General features: G+C 42.7%; 2 protein-coding genes across 18 annotated transcripts in view; one reads left to right on the top strand and one right to left on the bottom strand.

Annotated features, from left to right (window-relative positions):
- LOC109424083 (uncharacterized) overlaps positions 1–17,929 on the bottom strand; it is a 638,365-nt gene that overhangs the window by 330,783 nt on the left and 289,653 nt on the right. The gene's annotated exons all lie outside the window — the stretch shown is intronic.
- LOC134284247 (uncharacterized) lies at positions 11,372–13,490 on the top strand. The gene is made up of 2 exons (XM_062842982.1): positions 11,372–13,090; positions 13,249–13,490. Exon 1 carries the CDS (start codon positions 11,665–11,667, stop codon positions 13,087–13,089), a length of 1,425 nt encoding a protein of 474 aa, XP_062698966.1. The 5' UTR covers positions 11,372–11,664; the 3' UTR covers position 13,090; positions 13,249–13,490.

The following is a 17,929-nucleotide window of genomic DNA, read 5'->3' as shown; positions in this document are numbered from 1 at the left end:
ATTTTCTGGAGGAGTCTATGGGGGGATCCCTGGATGAAATCTTAGAGGAATGCTTTCAGGAGTTCCTCCTGAAGGAATCCCTAGAGAAATCCCTTGAGAAATTCTTGGAGGAATCCATAAAGGAACTCCTGGAGAAAAGTGTGGCGGAATCCCTGAATAAATTACTCCAGAAATCTCTGGTGGAATCCTGGGAAAGCTCTTGTAGGCATCACTGAAGAATACCCTGGAAGAATCCATAGAGGAATCCCTGGAGAAATTTTCGGAGGAATACCTGCCCGAATAAAAAATACAGTAGAAAAACCGAACGTTGTATTGTAACAGTACTATTTAAAACCTTGTTTTTACAATAGACACTATTGTAAAAATAAAAATACAAAAACAATAAAATATAATGTAAACACCATACAGTAAATTGTAAATAAGATTTTAACAATATACTATACGGGTGGTTAAGTATCGTAACATTATAAAAAAATATTTTTCTCCATATATGTTTTTTGCAAAACCATACATTATATTGTAAATGAATTGTTATAAATACTGATACGTGGGTTTTAAAAAACCTTACATTGTATGGTACACATATGGTTTCAAACAATTAAATGTACCGTAAATATATTGTTTTTAATTGTAGTTTCACTACTGGTTATACATTTATTTAAATGGTTTTGGAATGGTTCTCTTTTGTTATGTTGTATTGGTTTACATTACATAAACCATATAATGTTATATTATCTTGTCATTTTCCTCCTGTTAATGGCATCTTAGGCTTACTAGCATTATGAGAATGCGCTTTGGGAATTCTCCAGAGTGTTTGGATAACCCTTCATATATTGGATCGCCCACGTCTAAGTCTGAGTCGAGGTCTGAGTAGTCTCTGATTGCATTAACAGTTGAAGCTTAGGCTCCCATGCCCCACCAGCCAGATAACCGGGTTCCGCAAACTAAGCATTATTTGTGGCAACACTTTGAGCGGCATGATGGAACTATGCCGAGTGCGCTAAGTATTATTAGACCACTAATGTAGTTGCATGAAGTGGGTGACGAGGTACATAAGTATCATTACAGCGTGCTTAACCGTTATTGCAATATTGAGGCTCCAGTTTGACTAAAGTTTAAAATACACGGGGAAATACATAACAACTCATGAGAAAACTGTCAAGTTCGAATCAAGTATAAGTTAGGTTAAAAAGCGAACCCACAGACGAACCTATATTAGAATTTCTTTAAGTATTCAGTCTAGTTCATATGATAAAGATGGCTTTACGTCAAAGATAAAGTTCGTCAATCGTATTCCTCTCATCGCACTCTACATACCTAGCCCGCCATATCTCTTGGATCTGCAGTTCTTAAGACATCTGGTTTACTACTTATTTAAACATTTTATTGACTTTAAATTGATGTTTCAACTTATTCACTTTTTTCCTTTCCTTTCCTTTGCATCAAAAAAAGTCACAAACATCAACAAAACAAAGCCCGGAAAAAATCTAAAACTGAATAAATAATTAAAAATGCACGGAAAAATAATGTTTCGGAAAAGTGAATTGAATTGAGAAAATAGTATAATATATTGATACATAAAAATCGAATGTAAATGTATAGTAGCTACAATGTGCGAAGCTTTTAGTGAACCATTTCATTACAATATACATTATTGTAGCTGGTACACTGTATGGTGCAGGAATGGTTTTCACCAAACACCCTATGGTTAGTTTTTATCCGGGTGAGGAAATGCTTGGAAGAATCGTTGGAGAGTTTTCTGGGCAAATTCCTGGAGGTATCCCTGGTGGATCCCAGAGGAAATCCTTGGTAGGATCCCTAATGAATCCATGAAAGAATTCCTGGATAAATGCCTAGAGAAATCCATAGAGGATTGATTCCCTAGAGTAATTACTTAAGGAATCTATGAAAGAGGAACCCCTGGAGGAATGCCTGGAGAAATCTCTGGAGGAATTCTTTGAGGAAGCTCTGAATGAATTCCTGGGGGAATCGAGAGAGGAATACCTTTAGAAATTCCCGTAGGATTTTTGTTAGTTATCCTTGAAGCAATCTCAAAACAAATCCAGAAGGGAAATCGCGAACTATGAAACGATAACTATGGGAACCCCGCATCCATGGAGGAATTCTCGAAGGTGAAATTTCTGGAGAAGTCCTTTGAGGCATTCCTGAAGGAATGTCTGGAGAGGCTCCTGCAGAAATTCCTGGAATTCATAAAGAAATCCCAGGTTTATTGCGCTTTTGTTTGAAAGGAATACTAGTGAAAATCCATAAATTTTGAGTTACTACACTCTTTAGAGGCATGTGGTTCTAGAGTCTTTCTCTTTCCCTACTGAAACCGGTTCCGGCCTATCTGAAAAATTTGTCATGTGGTGAATTTCTATGAAGGGGTGCTATTAGAGAAGTACTTGACGAAATTTCTTGTGGGTTTCGAGAAAAAAAAGATTGATACTTACCTTACCGGTCAGGCTAAGGCCGGGGTGGCCTCTGCTGTACATAGTAGCCGCCTCCATTCCACTCGGTCCATGGCTGTTTGTCTCCAGTTCCGCACTCTGCGTAGGGTCCGCAGATCGTCCTCCACTTGGTCGACCCACCTAGCTCGCTGCGCTCCACGTCTTCTTGTACCGGTCGGATGACTCTCGAGAACCATTTTAGTCGGGTTGCTATCCGACATCCTGATGACGTGACCCGCCCACCGTAGCCTCCCGATTTTCGCGGTATGGACGATGGTTGGTTCTCCCAGCAGCTGATGCAGCTCGTGGTTCATTCGCCTTCTCCAAGTCCCGTCTTCCATCTGCACTCCGCCGTAGATGGTACGCAACACCTTCCGTTCGAAAACTCCAAGGGCGCGTTGGTCCTCTGCACGTAGGGTCCATGTTTCGTGCCCATAGAGGACGACCGGTCTAATCAACGTTTTGTAGATGGTTAACTTCGTGTTACGGCGAACTTTATTCGATCGTAGAGTTCTGCGGAGTCCAAAGTAGGCACGATTTCCTGCCACAATGCGCCTCTGAATTTCTCTGCTGGTGTCGTTGTCGTCGGTCACCAGTGAGCCCAAGTACACGAATTCTTCAACCGCCTCGATTTCATCACCGTCGATATGAATTCGGGGTGGCGGGCGTGGTGATTCCTCCCTGGAGCCCTTTGCCATCATGTACTTTGTCTTCGACACATTAATGACTAATCCGATTCGCCTGGCTTCCCTCTTTAGTCGGATGTACGTTTCCGCCATCGTCTCAAATTTACGAGCAATAATATCAATATCATCGGCGAAACCAAGCAGCTGAACGGACTTCGTGAAAATCGTCCCACTCGTGTTTATCCCCGCTCTTCTTATTACACCCTCCAAAGCAATGTTGAACAGCAAGCACGAAAGACCATCACCTTGCCGCAACCCTCTGCGAGATTCGAAGGGACTCGAGAGTGTCCCTGATACTCGAACTACGCACATCACTCGATCCATCGTCGCCTTGATCAACCGTATCAGTTTATCCGGGAATCCGTATTCGTGCATAATCTGCCATAGCTGTTCTCGATCGATTGTATCATACGCCGATTTGAAATCGATGAACAAGTGATGTGTGGGCACGTTGTATTCGCGGCATTTCTGCAACACCTGGCGGATGGCGAACATCTGGTCCGTTGTAGCGCGTTCACCCATGAATCCAGCCTGATATTGCCCCACGAACTCTCTTGCAAACGGTGATAGACGGCGGCATAAAATTTGGGAGAGTATCTTGTAGGCAGCGCTCAGTAGTGTGATCGCGCGGTAGTTTCCGCAATCCAACTTGTCGCCCTTTTTGTAGATGGGACACACGATACCTTCCATCCATTCCTCCGGTAATACTTCCTCCTCCCAAATCTTGGTAATGACCCAGTGTAGTGCTCTCACCAGTGCTTCTCCACCGTATTTTAGAAGCTCGCTTGTTAGTTGATCTGCTCCAGCGGCTTTGATGTTTTTCAACCGGCCAACCTCCTCCTCAATCTCTTGGAGGTCAGGGACCGGGTGTCTTTCGTCCTGTGCACGTACTCCTAGATCTGGTACCACGCCACCTTCGGTGCTTGCAACGTCGCCATTGAGGTGCTCATCGTAATGCTGCCGCCACCTCTCGACCACTTCACGCTCGCTCGTGAGAATATTCCCATGATTATCTCGGCACATGTCAGCTTATGGCACAAAGCCTCTGCGCGAGCGGTTCAGCTTCTCGTAGAACTTTCATGTGTCCTTAGCGCGGTAGAGCTCTTCCATCGCTTCGCGATCTCGTTCTTCCTGCTGGCGCTTCTTCATCCGGAAGACTGAGTTCTGCCTGTTCCGCGCCTGTTTGTAACGTGCCTCATTCGCTCTCGTACGGTGTTGCAGCATTCTCGCCCATGCTGCATTCTTCTCGTTTTTCAACTGTTCACATTCGCCGTCGTACCAGTCGTTTCTGTGATTCGGAGTCGCGAAGCCTAGTGCTGTAGCCGAGGTACTGCCTATGGCGGATCGGATGTCCCTCCAGCCATCTTCAAGTGTAGCTGCGCCAAGCTGCTCTTCCGTTGGTAGGGCCACTGCTAACTGCTGCGCGTAGTCTTGAGCCACTTCTACGTTACGAAGTTGCTCGATGTTGAGCCGCGGCGTTCGACTTCGACGCGTGGTGATAACTGTCGAAAGTTTTGAGCGCATGCATACAGCGACTAAGTAGTGATCCGAATCTATATTCGCACTGCGGTATGTGCGGACGTTGGTTATATCCGAGAAGAATTTACCGTCGATTAGAACGTGGTCGATTTGGTTTTCTGTTTGGTGGTCGGGTGATCTCCAGGTGGCTTTGTGGATATCTTTGCGGGGAAAGAAGGTGCTTCGGACTACCATACCACGGGAGGCTGCAAAGTTTACGCATCGCTGGCCGTTATCATTCGATACGGCGTGCAGGCTGTTTCGCCCGATTACCGGTCTGTACATTTCCTCCCTTCCTACCTGCGCGTTCATGTCGCCGACAACGATTTTCACGTCACGCGGCGAGCAACCATCGTATGTTTGCTCTAACTGCGCGTAGAACGCTTCTTTCTCGTCATCGGGTCTCCCTTCGTGTGGGCAGTGGACGTTGATGATGCTGTAGTTGAAGAAACGGCCCTTAACTCTCAACAAACGTTAAAAGATTGATAATTTAGGATAAATTCCTAAAATTTAGAATACTTTATTTCTTGAATTTCAAGAAAAAATCTGCCGGCCAGTGGGGGACACTTTCGTTTTTGAAAATTCGGACATTTCACTTGACTGCCTGCCGACATTACACTTTATAGGAACATTAAGGAGCCTCCAATAGATACATATTCACGTATTTTCATTTCTAGCAGTGTTTCAACTTCCTACTATAAAAAAAAAACCATTCAAATATCGAGAATCGGAATAGAAGAAAAGGAAAAAGGTACCCGGATACCCTGCTGGCTAGCTGTCTATACGCTGAACAGGCTTTCCATACACGAGGTTTTAGTAAAAGTTGACACAATAACTTGGAATATAGTTTGTTTGTTTCTTAAACATATGATCAATTTGATTTTCTAGAAAAATATAGCATATACCCTAAGAATCGATTGATCAATTTCAAGCTTTTGTTTCACGTTTTACAAAAAAAAAACTCGTGTTTGGAAAATTTTTCAGCATGGTAAAAGCCTACATTTTTGCCAAAGACAATATGACTTCATCACGAGCAGAGGAGAATATCAAATTAATAACTACGAAATCACATAACCTGTTTTTATATCTTGTTTTGTTATTATTTAATTATCAAGGAATAGCTTTTCAATAACAAATTTTGTTGGACAATCTCATTATGTTATAATCGAGCTATTGATATACATTCACTCAATTACATTTCAATAACTTATTTTGCTGAAGTACAAGTTTTGTTATTGTTGTACTATTGATCAACTCATCAACAATAGCCAGGGCCGGATTTACAAATGTGGGGGCCCGGGGCCACAGTGTTGTGGGGGCCCTTTTTAGAAGAAAAAATATTTTTTTGTTCGTGTAACATAGAAAAACAAATGTAAAAATATTAATCATTCTTACAAATAAATATCATTAAGAAATTTTAATGTCGTTGTGAAAAAAAATGAATCTAGAACAATAAGCAGAACTAGGAAAAATGTTAATATCCATTAAATTTATTTATTAGATCCCATGCCTACTTAAATTCATGTCAAAGTTCCTAGAGAAACTGCAAGAAGAATTCATAGGTAAAATGTTCAAGAAATTTCTAGTACAATTTGTAGCACAATCGGTGGTGCCGTTTTTGTGAAATCCAGAAAGAACTTCTAATGAACCAGTGCTGCAATCTGGAGAAGCTGCTGCACACTGGGATCATTCTGAAAAAAGACGATCAAAACCTCTAAGAGCCGTTAGATGACATTTTAGCATATAGGTGTCTTTGGAAGATGTGTTCAGAAAAATCTTCTCTATTTCTATGCATATTCACTGTATGGTAAAACTGTAGGGTAAACCCGAGCAAAAAAATATTTTTTCAAAATATTTTTTTAGAGGGTAGATGTCTTCAGCAAAGTTGTAGAACAAGTTATTTCAAGTAACTTTGCCGAAGACACCATATAGCTTGGACTTCATTTTTAGGGAGAAAATATGAAAGTTTTAAAAAACAACATCAAAATCAGTTTTTTGAACATTTCTATGATTGTATCGTAAAATTTCAACGTGATATGTTCTACAAGTTTGTAGATACTACTGGAATACACTATCTTGCCGAAGACATCAACTCTGTAAAATTGAAAATTGCTCCAGTAAACCAATTTTTTTTGAAAATTTTTCACTATTTTCACTATTGAATATTTTTTGAATAGGCACTTTTTGGCAGCCGTGCTATCAAAATTGCAATGCTGTATCATGTCCAGAATAGACCGAAAATGACTTAACAATCGGGTCTGATAAGGCACTTTGATTTCTGATGCTATTTTAATAGTCATTTTTCAAAGGAAATATTCACAAATTTCATACAAATCATTTAATACAAACTGAAAACCCACGAAAACTTTTCGACATTAATATTTGTTAATCCAAATAGTATTCTTGTTGAAAAAGTCTACATTTCTAACACTGTGGTTGACTTTACATTGAATACCCGACAAAAAATATCGCTTTTTAAATTTTTAAATGAGTTAAAATATTTTTTGAGTAGGCACTTTTTGGCAGCCGTGCTGTCAAAATTTCTATGGTTCATTAGTCCAGAAAAGACCAAAATTGACTTAACAATCGGGTCTAATAAGGCACTTTAATAGTAATTTTCAAAGAAAATATTCACAAGTATCATACAACCTTTCGATATTATTTTTAGCTCATCCAAGTAGTAATTCTGAATAAAAAAAAAACAAGTTTAATAAATGTAGACTATTTCAACTGTTAGTGTCATTTATTTTGAACTACAAATTTTGAAAGAGGGAAGAGCCTCTTTGAGTGATTCCCTCATCAACGGAATCTTTCTCAAAAAGGCACAAAACCTTTTTATCTTTTCAAAAAATCGTTATAATATAAACTTAAAACTAAAGGCTCCTCCGGAAAAGTATCCATAATCAAGCCGTGATCTTGATGCGGATTTGTCAAGGGATGAACCAAGGTAATATGTCTAAGACGAAGGAATTTTGAAAATCATGGACAGGAATCGACCTAACAGACGTAGTTCTTGAAAACCGCAAAAAATAAATTTTAAAGAGTATCAAACAGCATAACCATAATGTTTTAGTTGATTGATTATTGTATGTATTTTAACATAAACAAATGCATTGGGAATTACAATAAAAAATAATATAAAAAACACAGTTTTTAAATAGTGTTAAAAACTCATCTAAATATTTAAAAAGCGATATTTTTTGTCGGGTATTCAATGTAAAGTCAACCACAGTGTTAGAAATGTAGACTATTTCAACAAGAATACTATTTGGATTAACAAATATTAATGTCGAAAAGTTTTCGTGAGTTTTCAGTTTGTATTAAATGATTTGTATGAAATTTGTGAATATTTCCTTTAAAAAATGACTATTAAAATAGCATCAGAAATCAAAGTGCCTTATCAGACCCGATTGTTAAGTCATTTTCGGTCTATTCTGGACATGATACAGCATTGCAATTTTGATAGCACGGCTGCCAAAAAGTGCCTATTCAAAAAATATTCAATAGTGAAAATAGTGAAAAATTTTCAAAAAAAATTGGTTTACTGGAGCAATTTTCAATTTTACAGAGTTGATGTCTTCGGCAAGATAGTGTATTCCAGTAGTATCTACAAACTTGTAGAACATATCACGTTGAAATTTTACGATACAATCATGGAAAAGTTCAAAAAACTGATTTTGATGTTGTTTTTAAAACTTTCATATTTTCTCCCTAAAAATGAAGTCCAAGCTATATGGTGTCTTCGGCAAAGTTACTTGAAATAACTTGTTCTACAACTTTGCTGAAGACATCTACCCTCTAAAAAAATATTTTTAAAAAATATTTTTTTGCTCGGGTTCACCCTACAGTTTTACCATACAGTGAATATGCATAGAAATAGAGAAGATTTTTCTGAACACATCTTCCAAAGACACCTATATGCTAAAATATCATCTAACGGCTCTTAGAGGTTTTGATCGTCTTTTTTCAGAATGATCCCACTGTGTGCTGGTCGATCACCATAAAGAATGAACACTTAACAAAAACATGTTTTAACCCGACCTCTCCTAGTTCTGGCGGCTTCCCAAAAGAATTTTCCACAAAAATTTAAAATCAATGAGTATATTTTCATAAGAAATGATGAAGAAATTTCAAAGGGAATCCATGATAGGTTCCTGATAGATTTTCTGATTATATTTTCAATAGAATTTTCAATTAAATATCTCAAAAATCTTTGGTGGAAATGTCTGAGTTTTTAGCCAATTTCTCAAAAAATTTACTTAAAGGAGCTGTCAATTTATTAGGTAAGGAAATTTTCCCGATTTTTCGATACCCCCTCCCTCCTTTGTAAGATGTTTTGTATGAGAACCCGTATATTTTTGTATGACGCGTAAGATTTCTCAAACCCCCTCTCCCCCATAAACCCTTACTTAATTAATGGACAGTCACTTCAGTCAGCGAATCTCTCATCCTAAAAACAGCGTACTGACACTCTTCAAAACAATCAGGAACTCTTCCAAAATTCATGCTAGATTTCAACAGTTTTGATGATCTACAATTTGAGTCAGTCGAAAGCTGTCTAAGTAAAATAAAACTCTAGAGTACCCAAATAGAAACTTTTAAGTTTTGAGAAAAAATCCATTACTCCAACTCTATGAGAAATTGTTTAAGGTATTTAAAGCCTTAGACAAAAAAAAAAACAAAAACATATAGCAGGAATTCTTTAGAATTCAATCGAAGATTTTCTTCAAGATTTCCGTTATTTTTTTAAGCAATTGCATAAAAAAAGGAAATGATAATAAGTTCTGGAGGAAAAAATCATTATTTCATAAATATCTGAACAAATAGTTGCAGTTTTTCTCAAAAGAATCTCAACATAATCCATAAATCTTGCCAGTAGACAGTAATTTGAAGTTCTAATGACATAACTCAAATCAAGAGAAGTTTCTTGCACTATTATTTTTTCATGCTTCACATTTTTTTCGTGAATTGGAATTTTATGGGGGCCCCTAAAATGTGGGGGCCCGGGGCCCTGGCCCCCCTGCCCCCCCCCCCCTTAATCCGGCACTGACAATAGCACAACAGTAACAAGTTTTGAAATCAAAGCAACAATTTGATAATAATGACCTGCCCTCTTGTTTTACGTCATTTTTGTATTCAGTTAATACGGAAATTTCTGAACGAATGAAAATTCCTTAAATAATATTCGGAAAAAAAACTTGGATGTTCTGGAAGAACCCTTCGATACCCTGAAAAATTCTTCGAAAGAGCTCCTGGCGCAATCTTCTTGAAAAATTCTTCTGGGCAATTATTCGAATTCTTGGTAAACACTTTTAAAAAACTCCTGGGGAATTCTTCGAAAAAAAAACTCCTGGGGAAATTCTCAAAGAAGTTTTCTGAGAAATCTTAAGATAAAATTCGGGGCACATAATCACGGGAAATTCTGAAGAATTCTGTTCATAATTCTGGAGGAATTTCTAGAGGAGTCTTAGAAAATCTGTGAATGATTTTGTGGAAGAACTCTCGGGGAGATTTCTGGAAGCTTTTTTCTTTTACATTCTCTTAGAATGAATTAAAAACTGAATATAGTATTTCCTAACATTTAAAGTATTGTTACTCGTGTTATTGGTGATTTTTTGAGACAAAGTGAATTATTTTATATGTAATATAATATAATATAATAATTTACTTAGTTACGATTATGATTTTATAACAAACTAGCTGTACCCGGCAAACTTTGTCTTGCCTACTGCGTTTTTTGACGTTTCAAGTCCCTAGCCAAGTCCAAGTCCCCGTTCAAAATGCATAAAAACCCAATTTCCAAAAACTCACATTTTTCCCTGTTTTATGCCTCATAAACCTTCCTTGGGTGAAAACTAACAGAACAAAACTAAGACGACCAAAATCGGACCTTCCGTTCGCAAGTTATGCGCGGTCCCACGTATGCCACTACATTTTTATATATAACAAATTTTGCTTTCCAATTATTATCAATAAACAAATTAATATCAAAATTGTTATTGGAAGTAAAGCGTGGGTCCCGAGATGAACTAGCCTAGGGCTAAAAATCTCGTTAATACAGATAAAAAAAAAAAAAAAAAAAAAAAAATCTCCAAATTCACTGTTATTAAGTTGTTATTGAAACTAACAAAACAAGTTATTAAAATTGTTTTCCAAGAACATTTTTTTGTTATGATGTTTGTTATTTTGCCGCTTATGACAGACAAGTTTATAACATAATATGTTATGTTAATAACTTAAAAGTAATCGATTCTATTATTCAGTTATTTTACCAAAATAACACAGCTCCTTATGCTGTTGTTATTTGCTTCTGCTCGGGTATATTTGAGAGTTATTTTTTTGATTTTTTTAAGGGATTTTGGAGTCGTTTTATTGCACAAAAATAACGATCTCAAATTTTGTGCTCTGAATTTGCCCTCATATGTGACCACCATTCAAGTGCTACCTAAAGAACTACCTGCTCCATGAGATATAGGCATTTTCGGACATTCTAAGTTTAAGTTAAGGCAAGAATCACCCAAACCAACATTTCGGGAAAAAGATTCAGGAAACAATTGCAAACAACTTTTTTGAAGACAGAGAGCACCTAAAAACAACGATACCAGAGATAGAAAACTTTCTCCTGCTAAAGCGTTGACTCGGACCTCGACTCGGACCCTCGTGCAATGATCAAACCTCGTTCACCAATGAGGGTATCAATATGAACAGCATACACTGATGAAAAGGAGATGGTTAGACTTCCAACGATATTCAGCGCCATTAACTGTGTTCCATTAGTAGTATTAGTCTGCTCGAATATTTTGCTCAAGAGTACCAGGAGAGCCAGCCTCTATAGAAGGGGGCTCATGAAGCTGATGTTCCGGGCTATATCGTAGTCACTCAGTAGCAAGTCGATATTCGTTAAAGTCAGTATTTTCTAGTCTCGATCACCGAAGAATCGTGCTTCTTCGGGCCTTCTCGAGGGAAAACATTAAGTGCTTATCAAGTTCCAGTAAAAAGAATTGATTGAAATGTACAGCCCGTCGTTAGACAACAATTTACAAAATCTAGATGATGCAAACGAGGTGGTCATTAAATTATGGCATCAAAGGCCGAAGCGCGAGGTTAGTGGAGATCAGTTAGTTGGGATAAACCAGTGGCTTTTGGATGGAGCGCCTTCTACAGAGCATGGAGAAAGCGAAGAGGTGCCCATTAGGAAAGATGACAATACTGTTTCCGAAGCGGATCTACACTTAGCGGAACGCCCTGCGTACAATAGAGATACTATTCAGCCGGATCAAATTGCACATAGTAGTGATCTTCCAACAATTCTTCCGGTGCCAAATGTCGCGTCAAACCTAACAAGTCAATCCGCAGTAATATCGGAGTATACCCACAACCAGCCACCGAGTTCTGCTCGTACAGAACCGACCTATGATCCACAAGTTTACGCGAGAAATAGTGTTATCGTTAGTACGAAGCACATCGAACCTTTGCGCGAAATGCAGCCCGTACAGCATGCAAATCTTAGGTCAGCGCCAAGCCAAGTCATGTATGAGTTGCCAAGAGAAACGATCGTGGATCAAACTCCGTCCTGGAAGTATGCAGTCCCCAGTCAGAGAGCACCACCAAACCAACGGATGATCACACCCAACGCGGAGAACTTGGGCACTCAGCAGCTTCACGGCTACCCAACGATTGTAGTACCGTCAACAAGTAGCTCTTACTACGAGCTAAAATCGCCATCCGATGCAGCAGAACTGGCTCCTGGATTGAATTGCGCAGAATATATTCCATCGGCACAACCAAATTCTTACTTGCGATCATCGGAGCCTAGGTTGGTCTACAGCATTCCATCTTCAAGCCATGCTCAAGCTGCTCCGCATCCGGCACCAGCAGCCCCAGTCGTTCAAGACATCTACCCCTCGGCTTCGTCCAGCTACGCCCATGCTGCCAATGGACACGCCCATCCAGCGGCCGGTATCAGCATCGTCTACTCGGCCGTCGAAAAGCCCATCACAAGGAAGAGACCATACTCGTACGGAACCAGGTACAATGGCAACATTAGCGAGAAGAAACACGACAAACAGGGCGGTTTTCATCAGCCTGTGCCTCAACAGTACCAGGAAACCCGGCCGTTCTTGTGCAACACCTGCGGAACGTCGTACCTCACAGAGCAAGACATGCGTGAGCATTGTCAGAGTCACGATCCCACCACAATGAAGCGGTATGAGTACGAAAGTTACGAGAATCACCAGCAGAATGTGAAGGATCGCGATCGACAATTCGAAGCGGATCATGGCACATCGTCGCATACGTGTATGATCGAGGGCTGTCCGAAGACGTTCGCACGGCGCGATGACATGCTGGTGCACTACAAGTGCCACGAGTATCGACTGATGCGTGAAAGGGAGATAGCGAGGTGGCGAGAGGACATGGAGAGTAACCTAGTTTAGTGTAAGTTTCGATTGGGTTCATCGTATGTTAAAGTATAGCTCACGTAATCCTAAATTGGATGGACAAGGGCAAAGTTACACCAACAAAATGCTTTATAACAGTTAATAGTTCAAATTTCATGTTCATGTTTTTCTAACTTTTTATTTATCTATTCATAGGCACGGAAATCGGTTCCACTGCCGTCTGACGCTGGCCCACTATCCCCTTTCTATGCCCACTTAACGGATTCCGCATGGAACAACTTTATTTACATTATGCTGATTTTATTTGTAATTACTATTATAATAAGCCATACGTTTTTTGTGTGTGATTTTTATCGAATAATAGCGAATTGTTTACGATAATTGTATAAGTACAAGAACGTGTCATTATGAAAATAAAAAAGTCAATTGTTTTTTTACTCTGTTCCGTTTATTCAATTTTTATTTATCAAATATGATAGTTTACTACTATATACTTACTTTCAGTCCTGGGCACTCACGGTGGTGCGGAGGGCCGAATTGAAAGGTTTCCAACCTTGACGATTGCCAGCCATCGCCTTGACCTGTGGCCAGGTCAATTTTCTGTCGACTTGCTTGATTTCGTTGTTGAGGCTGCGCCGCCATGAGCCTCTTGGTCTGCCTCTGCTGCGATGTCCTGCTGTGTTCCAATCTAACGTTTGCTTGCAGGTTTCGTTCCCGCTTCTGTGTTGTAGAGTGTGGCCGACCCACCTCCACTTTCGCTTTCGAATTGTTGTCGCTGTCGGCTTTTGATGACATCGACGATGCAGCTCCACGTTGGAGATCCAATTGTGAGACCACCACGCGAGCAGGAGAAAATAGCTGAAGAATACCAAACTCAGGTATGGAAAACCGAATACCTACAACCTGAATGAGGTATTAAGTAGCCCTGCATAAGAGGTAAAATACCTAAAATAATAACTGGTGTGTATTCTATACATAACTCGTGAATAATGACATCAAGTATGGAAATACCTAAATAATAATCGACGATTTTTCAATACAAATAGCGATTTTTCCATAATTCAATAATACCTCAAGCAGTCCTCAACACCAAAGCAATAATTCGTTGAGGTATTTTATCAATACCTACAAAATACCAAAATAAGTTATTTTCAATACCTGGATAACCGACCAATAACTTGTCTTGGTAGGATACCTGATTTTGGTATCACCCAGTTATGTGTCAGTTATTCATTCCTGCTCAGGCATGCACGAATTATGTACCGCAGGCATCTATTGATGAAGACCTGAAGCCGTTGCGTGTTCTCCACTGATACACATCAGGTTTTACTGGCGTGCAGCAGCACACAGATTTCACGTTCACTAAAAATTCGGATTGTGCGCCGACTGATCTGTTTGTTTTTCTATACATTTTTTAAACTCGCAAAAGCAGCCCTCGCCTTCTTCAGCCTTCTTGATCCGTGCACCTATTTCGATCTTGGTGCCGCCATCGGCCACCATTTGGCTACATTCAACATTCTCCACTGATTGCCCTGCCCAACTACCGTTAAGCTGGAAGAGTTGACCGTGTTTACATCCAACGATTTGGTCTTGTTGACGTTGATGGTAAGACCTGCCGCTGAGGAGCGATTGGCAAGATCGTCGAGCTTGATCTGCATATCAGAGCGCCGTTGAGCTATAAAAGCAAAGTCATCAGCCAGTTCGAAGTCAATTAGGTGCTCCATGGTAATGGGCTGCCACAGCAATCCACGATTTGGTTCACGGTCAATCGCACCTACCAGGATCTCTTCGATTACGATGAGGAACAGTAGCGGTGATAGTATACATCCTTGCCTCACTCCAGCAACGACCCGGATGGGTCCCGCAGGCGCCCATCTGCTTGGCAGACATCAAGAACTGATGCCCACGTGCAACCTGATCTGACCTGCTGAAGGCAATGGTATCACTACCCTCCAGGCCCTATCAGCTGCACCAGAAGGTTGCTGACAGCAGGGTCTCCACCTGCCCCGACCCTTGCTGGGGACCCCTTTCCAACCGCGGACTCGGATCCAACCCAGTAGACCGACGCCTGGGGCCTGACGCACCCCCCGCTTGCGAGTCAGCCGCGTAGTCGCCGGCTAAGAATAGGACTACTAACCCCAATTCAAGGTGTCAAGCGACCCGTGCTGAGGAATGAGTGATCGAGGGGGTGAAAAAGATGCTCGATCTTTAACGGAGCCTGTGGGGTACCTGGGCACCCCCCACAGTAAGCTGTCCCTTACCGCGTTAATGCAGGGCTCTGGCGTGGTGGACATTCTTTCCCGTGCTACTCGTGGGATTTAATCATGAAGTCAAATAAAAATCAGAATCTAGGTGGAAATAGTGGTGGGATCAACCCCTTCGCAAGAAGCGGGTTGATGAGATCTCCGACAAGGAGAAGTGAGGAGATAGGCGCTGGGAGTTGCGTACGCAGCTCAAGCGTGGGTGCTCCAGTCCACTTCCCGGCAAGCCAGCCGGTGGAGGTTATGGACGGAGCGTGGTTGTTGAGGGCCGTCAACCGAGGATCCAAAGGACGGTCCGCAATAGAGGTGGCTGAGCAGCAGCTTGGCAAAATCATCGACTTTGCGTCCACTAAGTCGAACATAAGCAAGGACCTGAAAACGGCCTTGCTTCGACTTAGGGCGTCGATCGACGATGCCAAGCAGGAGCACGCGGCACTCGCGTTGCTGACTGCTGCAGCAGCGGAGCCTGCAAATGAGAAAGTGCCGAAGTTTACCCAAACGGAGGCCTTCTCCTTCGCAGGAAGTCCGAATAAGGCGGAAGCGACTGCTCGCGACAAACGGGGCAAGCAATCGCAGAAGCGGGCGAGGCAACCGTCAGGCGAGGCGCTGTCTGGCGGTGCCCGCAAGGCCAGGCGAATCATTACCCCGAAAGTCGGTAATAATGCCGGAAGGTCGGACCCCAGCCAGGGTTCCCGGAAAGCTGGGAAGAATGGGCCTGAAAAGGCTGGCCCGTCCCGGAACGATGGGAACAAGGGGTTGCGACCGCTAGTGGGCCCTCAACAGCCACAGAGTAGGGCGATCCAAGGGGAGGACCCCCCTTGGACGAAGGTAGAGCGGAAGAGGAAGAAGAAGGCGAATCCGCAGGTAGTAGCGCAGGACGCCAAGCCAAGGCGTAGGAGGGCAGGTGCCAAGCGCGAAAAAGGCGACGCTATCGTCATCAAGACGGAACAGTCCAAGTACTCGGACGTCTTGAAGATGATGCGAAGCGAAGCCAAGCTTGAGGGTCTTGGAGCCGACGTACGCAGTATTAGACGTACTCGTACGGGCGAGATGATCCTGGAGCTGAAGCGCCAGAAGGAGCACAAGGGCGCCGCCTATAAGAGGCTGGCAGAAGAGGACCCTCGCCACTCCCTCGCCACTCCCTTTGTCCTCGGAAGGCGGGCAGGGTCAACCCCGCCCGCGCCCTACTGCTGAGCGGACATCAAGAACTGATGCCCACGTGCAACCCGATCTGACCTGCCCGTAAGGAAGGGTATCGCTACCCTTCAGGCCCTATCAGATGCACCCGTAGGTTGCAGACAGCAGGATCTCACCTACCCCGACCCTTGCCGGGGACCCCTTACCAACCGCGGGCTCGGATCCAACCCAGTAGACCGACGCCACGACAGCACCACTACCGGGACTTCCTCTCCGCGGCCACTTAATCGTTGTAAGGGTCGATCTCGACCGCAGGGCACCGGTATGACCTACGAAGCCGACTCCGAACCCCTGGACCACCTCTTGTACTGCATCTGGACTAGCCATTCTCCGAGTCCACGCGCCACCTCCTCTGTAGCTTCCAGACGATGTGGGTAATAGCCGTTGAAACGGCGTTCCAGCCAAACTCATCCCTACACATCCTCTGGACCAAGTTGTCCGGAGTTGTGTCCTCCCCGCATGCGGCAAGCATGCGGTCACGCATTGTGCGAAAACGCGGGCACACGAACAAAACGTGTTCCGCCGTTTCCTCTAAACCATTGCACACTGGGCATTCGGGAGAATCCGCATGCCCGAAACGGTGTAGATACTGTCGGAAGCAACCATGACCTGTAAGGACCTGTGTCAGGTGGAATGTGACTTCCCCATGGCGCCTATTAATCCAACTATCTACCCTCGGTATCAACCTATAGGTCCACCTTCCTTTGGTGGAACTGTCCCACGCGCGCTGCCATTTGACCATAGAGGCCATCCTGACAGTCCTGCGGAAAGGGCCAGCAGGGTAAGGGTCGCTGTAAGGGTCGATCTCGATCGCAGGGCACCTACGAAACCGACTCCGAACCCCTGGACCACCTCTTGTACTGCATCTGAACTAGCCATTCTCCGAGTCCACGCGCCACCTCCTCTGTAGCTCACAGATGATATGGGTGATAGCTGTTGAAACGGCGTTCCAGCCAAACTCATCCCTACACATCCTCTGGACCAAGTTGTCCGGAGTTGTGTCCTCCCCGCATGTGGCAAGCATGCGGTCACGCATTGTGCGAAAACATTGCACATTGGACATTCGGGAGAATCCGCATGCCCGAAACGGTGTAGATACTGTCGGAAACAACCATGACCTGAAAGGACCTGTGTCAGGTGGAATGTAATTTCCCCATGGCGCCTATTAGTCTAACTATCTACCCTCGGTATCAACCTATGGGTCCACCTTCCTTGGGTGGAACTGTCCCACGCGCGCTACCATTTGACCATAGATGCCATCCTGGCAGTCCTGCGTATGCCTCTTGTGCCGCGCATTTCGATGCACTCCATGTCCTCACTGATAAGGATGTCGATAGGCACCATACCAGTAATGACGCAGAGAGCGTCGTGTGACACGGTACGGTTCGCGCTCGCAACCCTCAGGCACATAAGCCTGT

This window comes from Aedes albopictus, chromosome 3, assembly GCF_035046485.1.
Source record: "Aedes albopictus strain Foshan chromosome 3, AalbF5, whole genome shotgun sequence".
NCBI classification, from domain to species: Eukaryota; Metazoa; Arthropoda; class Insecta; order Diptera; family Culicidae; genus Aedes; species Aedes albopictus.
The sequence above is the reverse complement of the archived record's forward strand: the minus strand, read 5'-3'. Positions and strand labels throughout refer to the sequence as shown.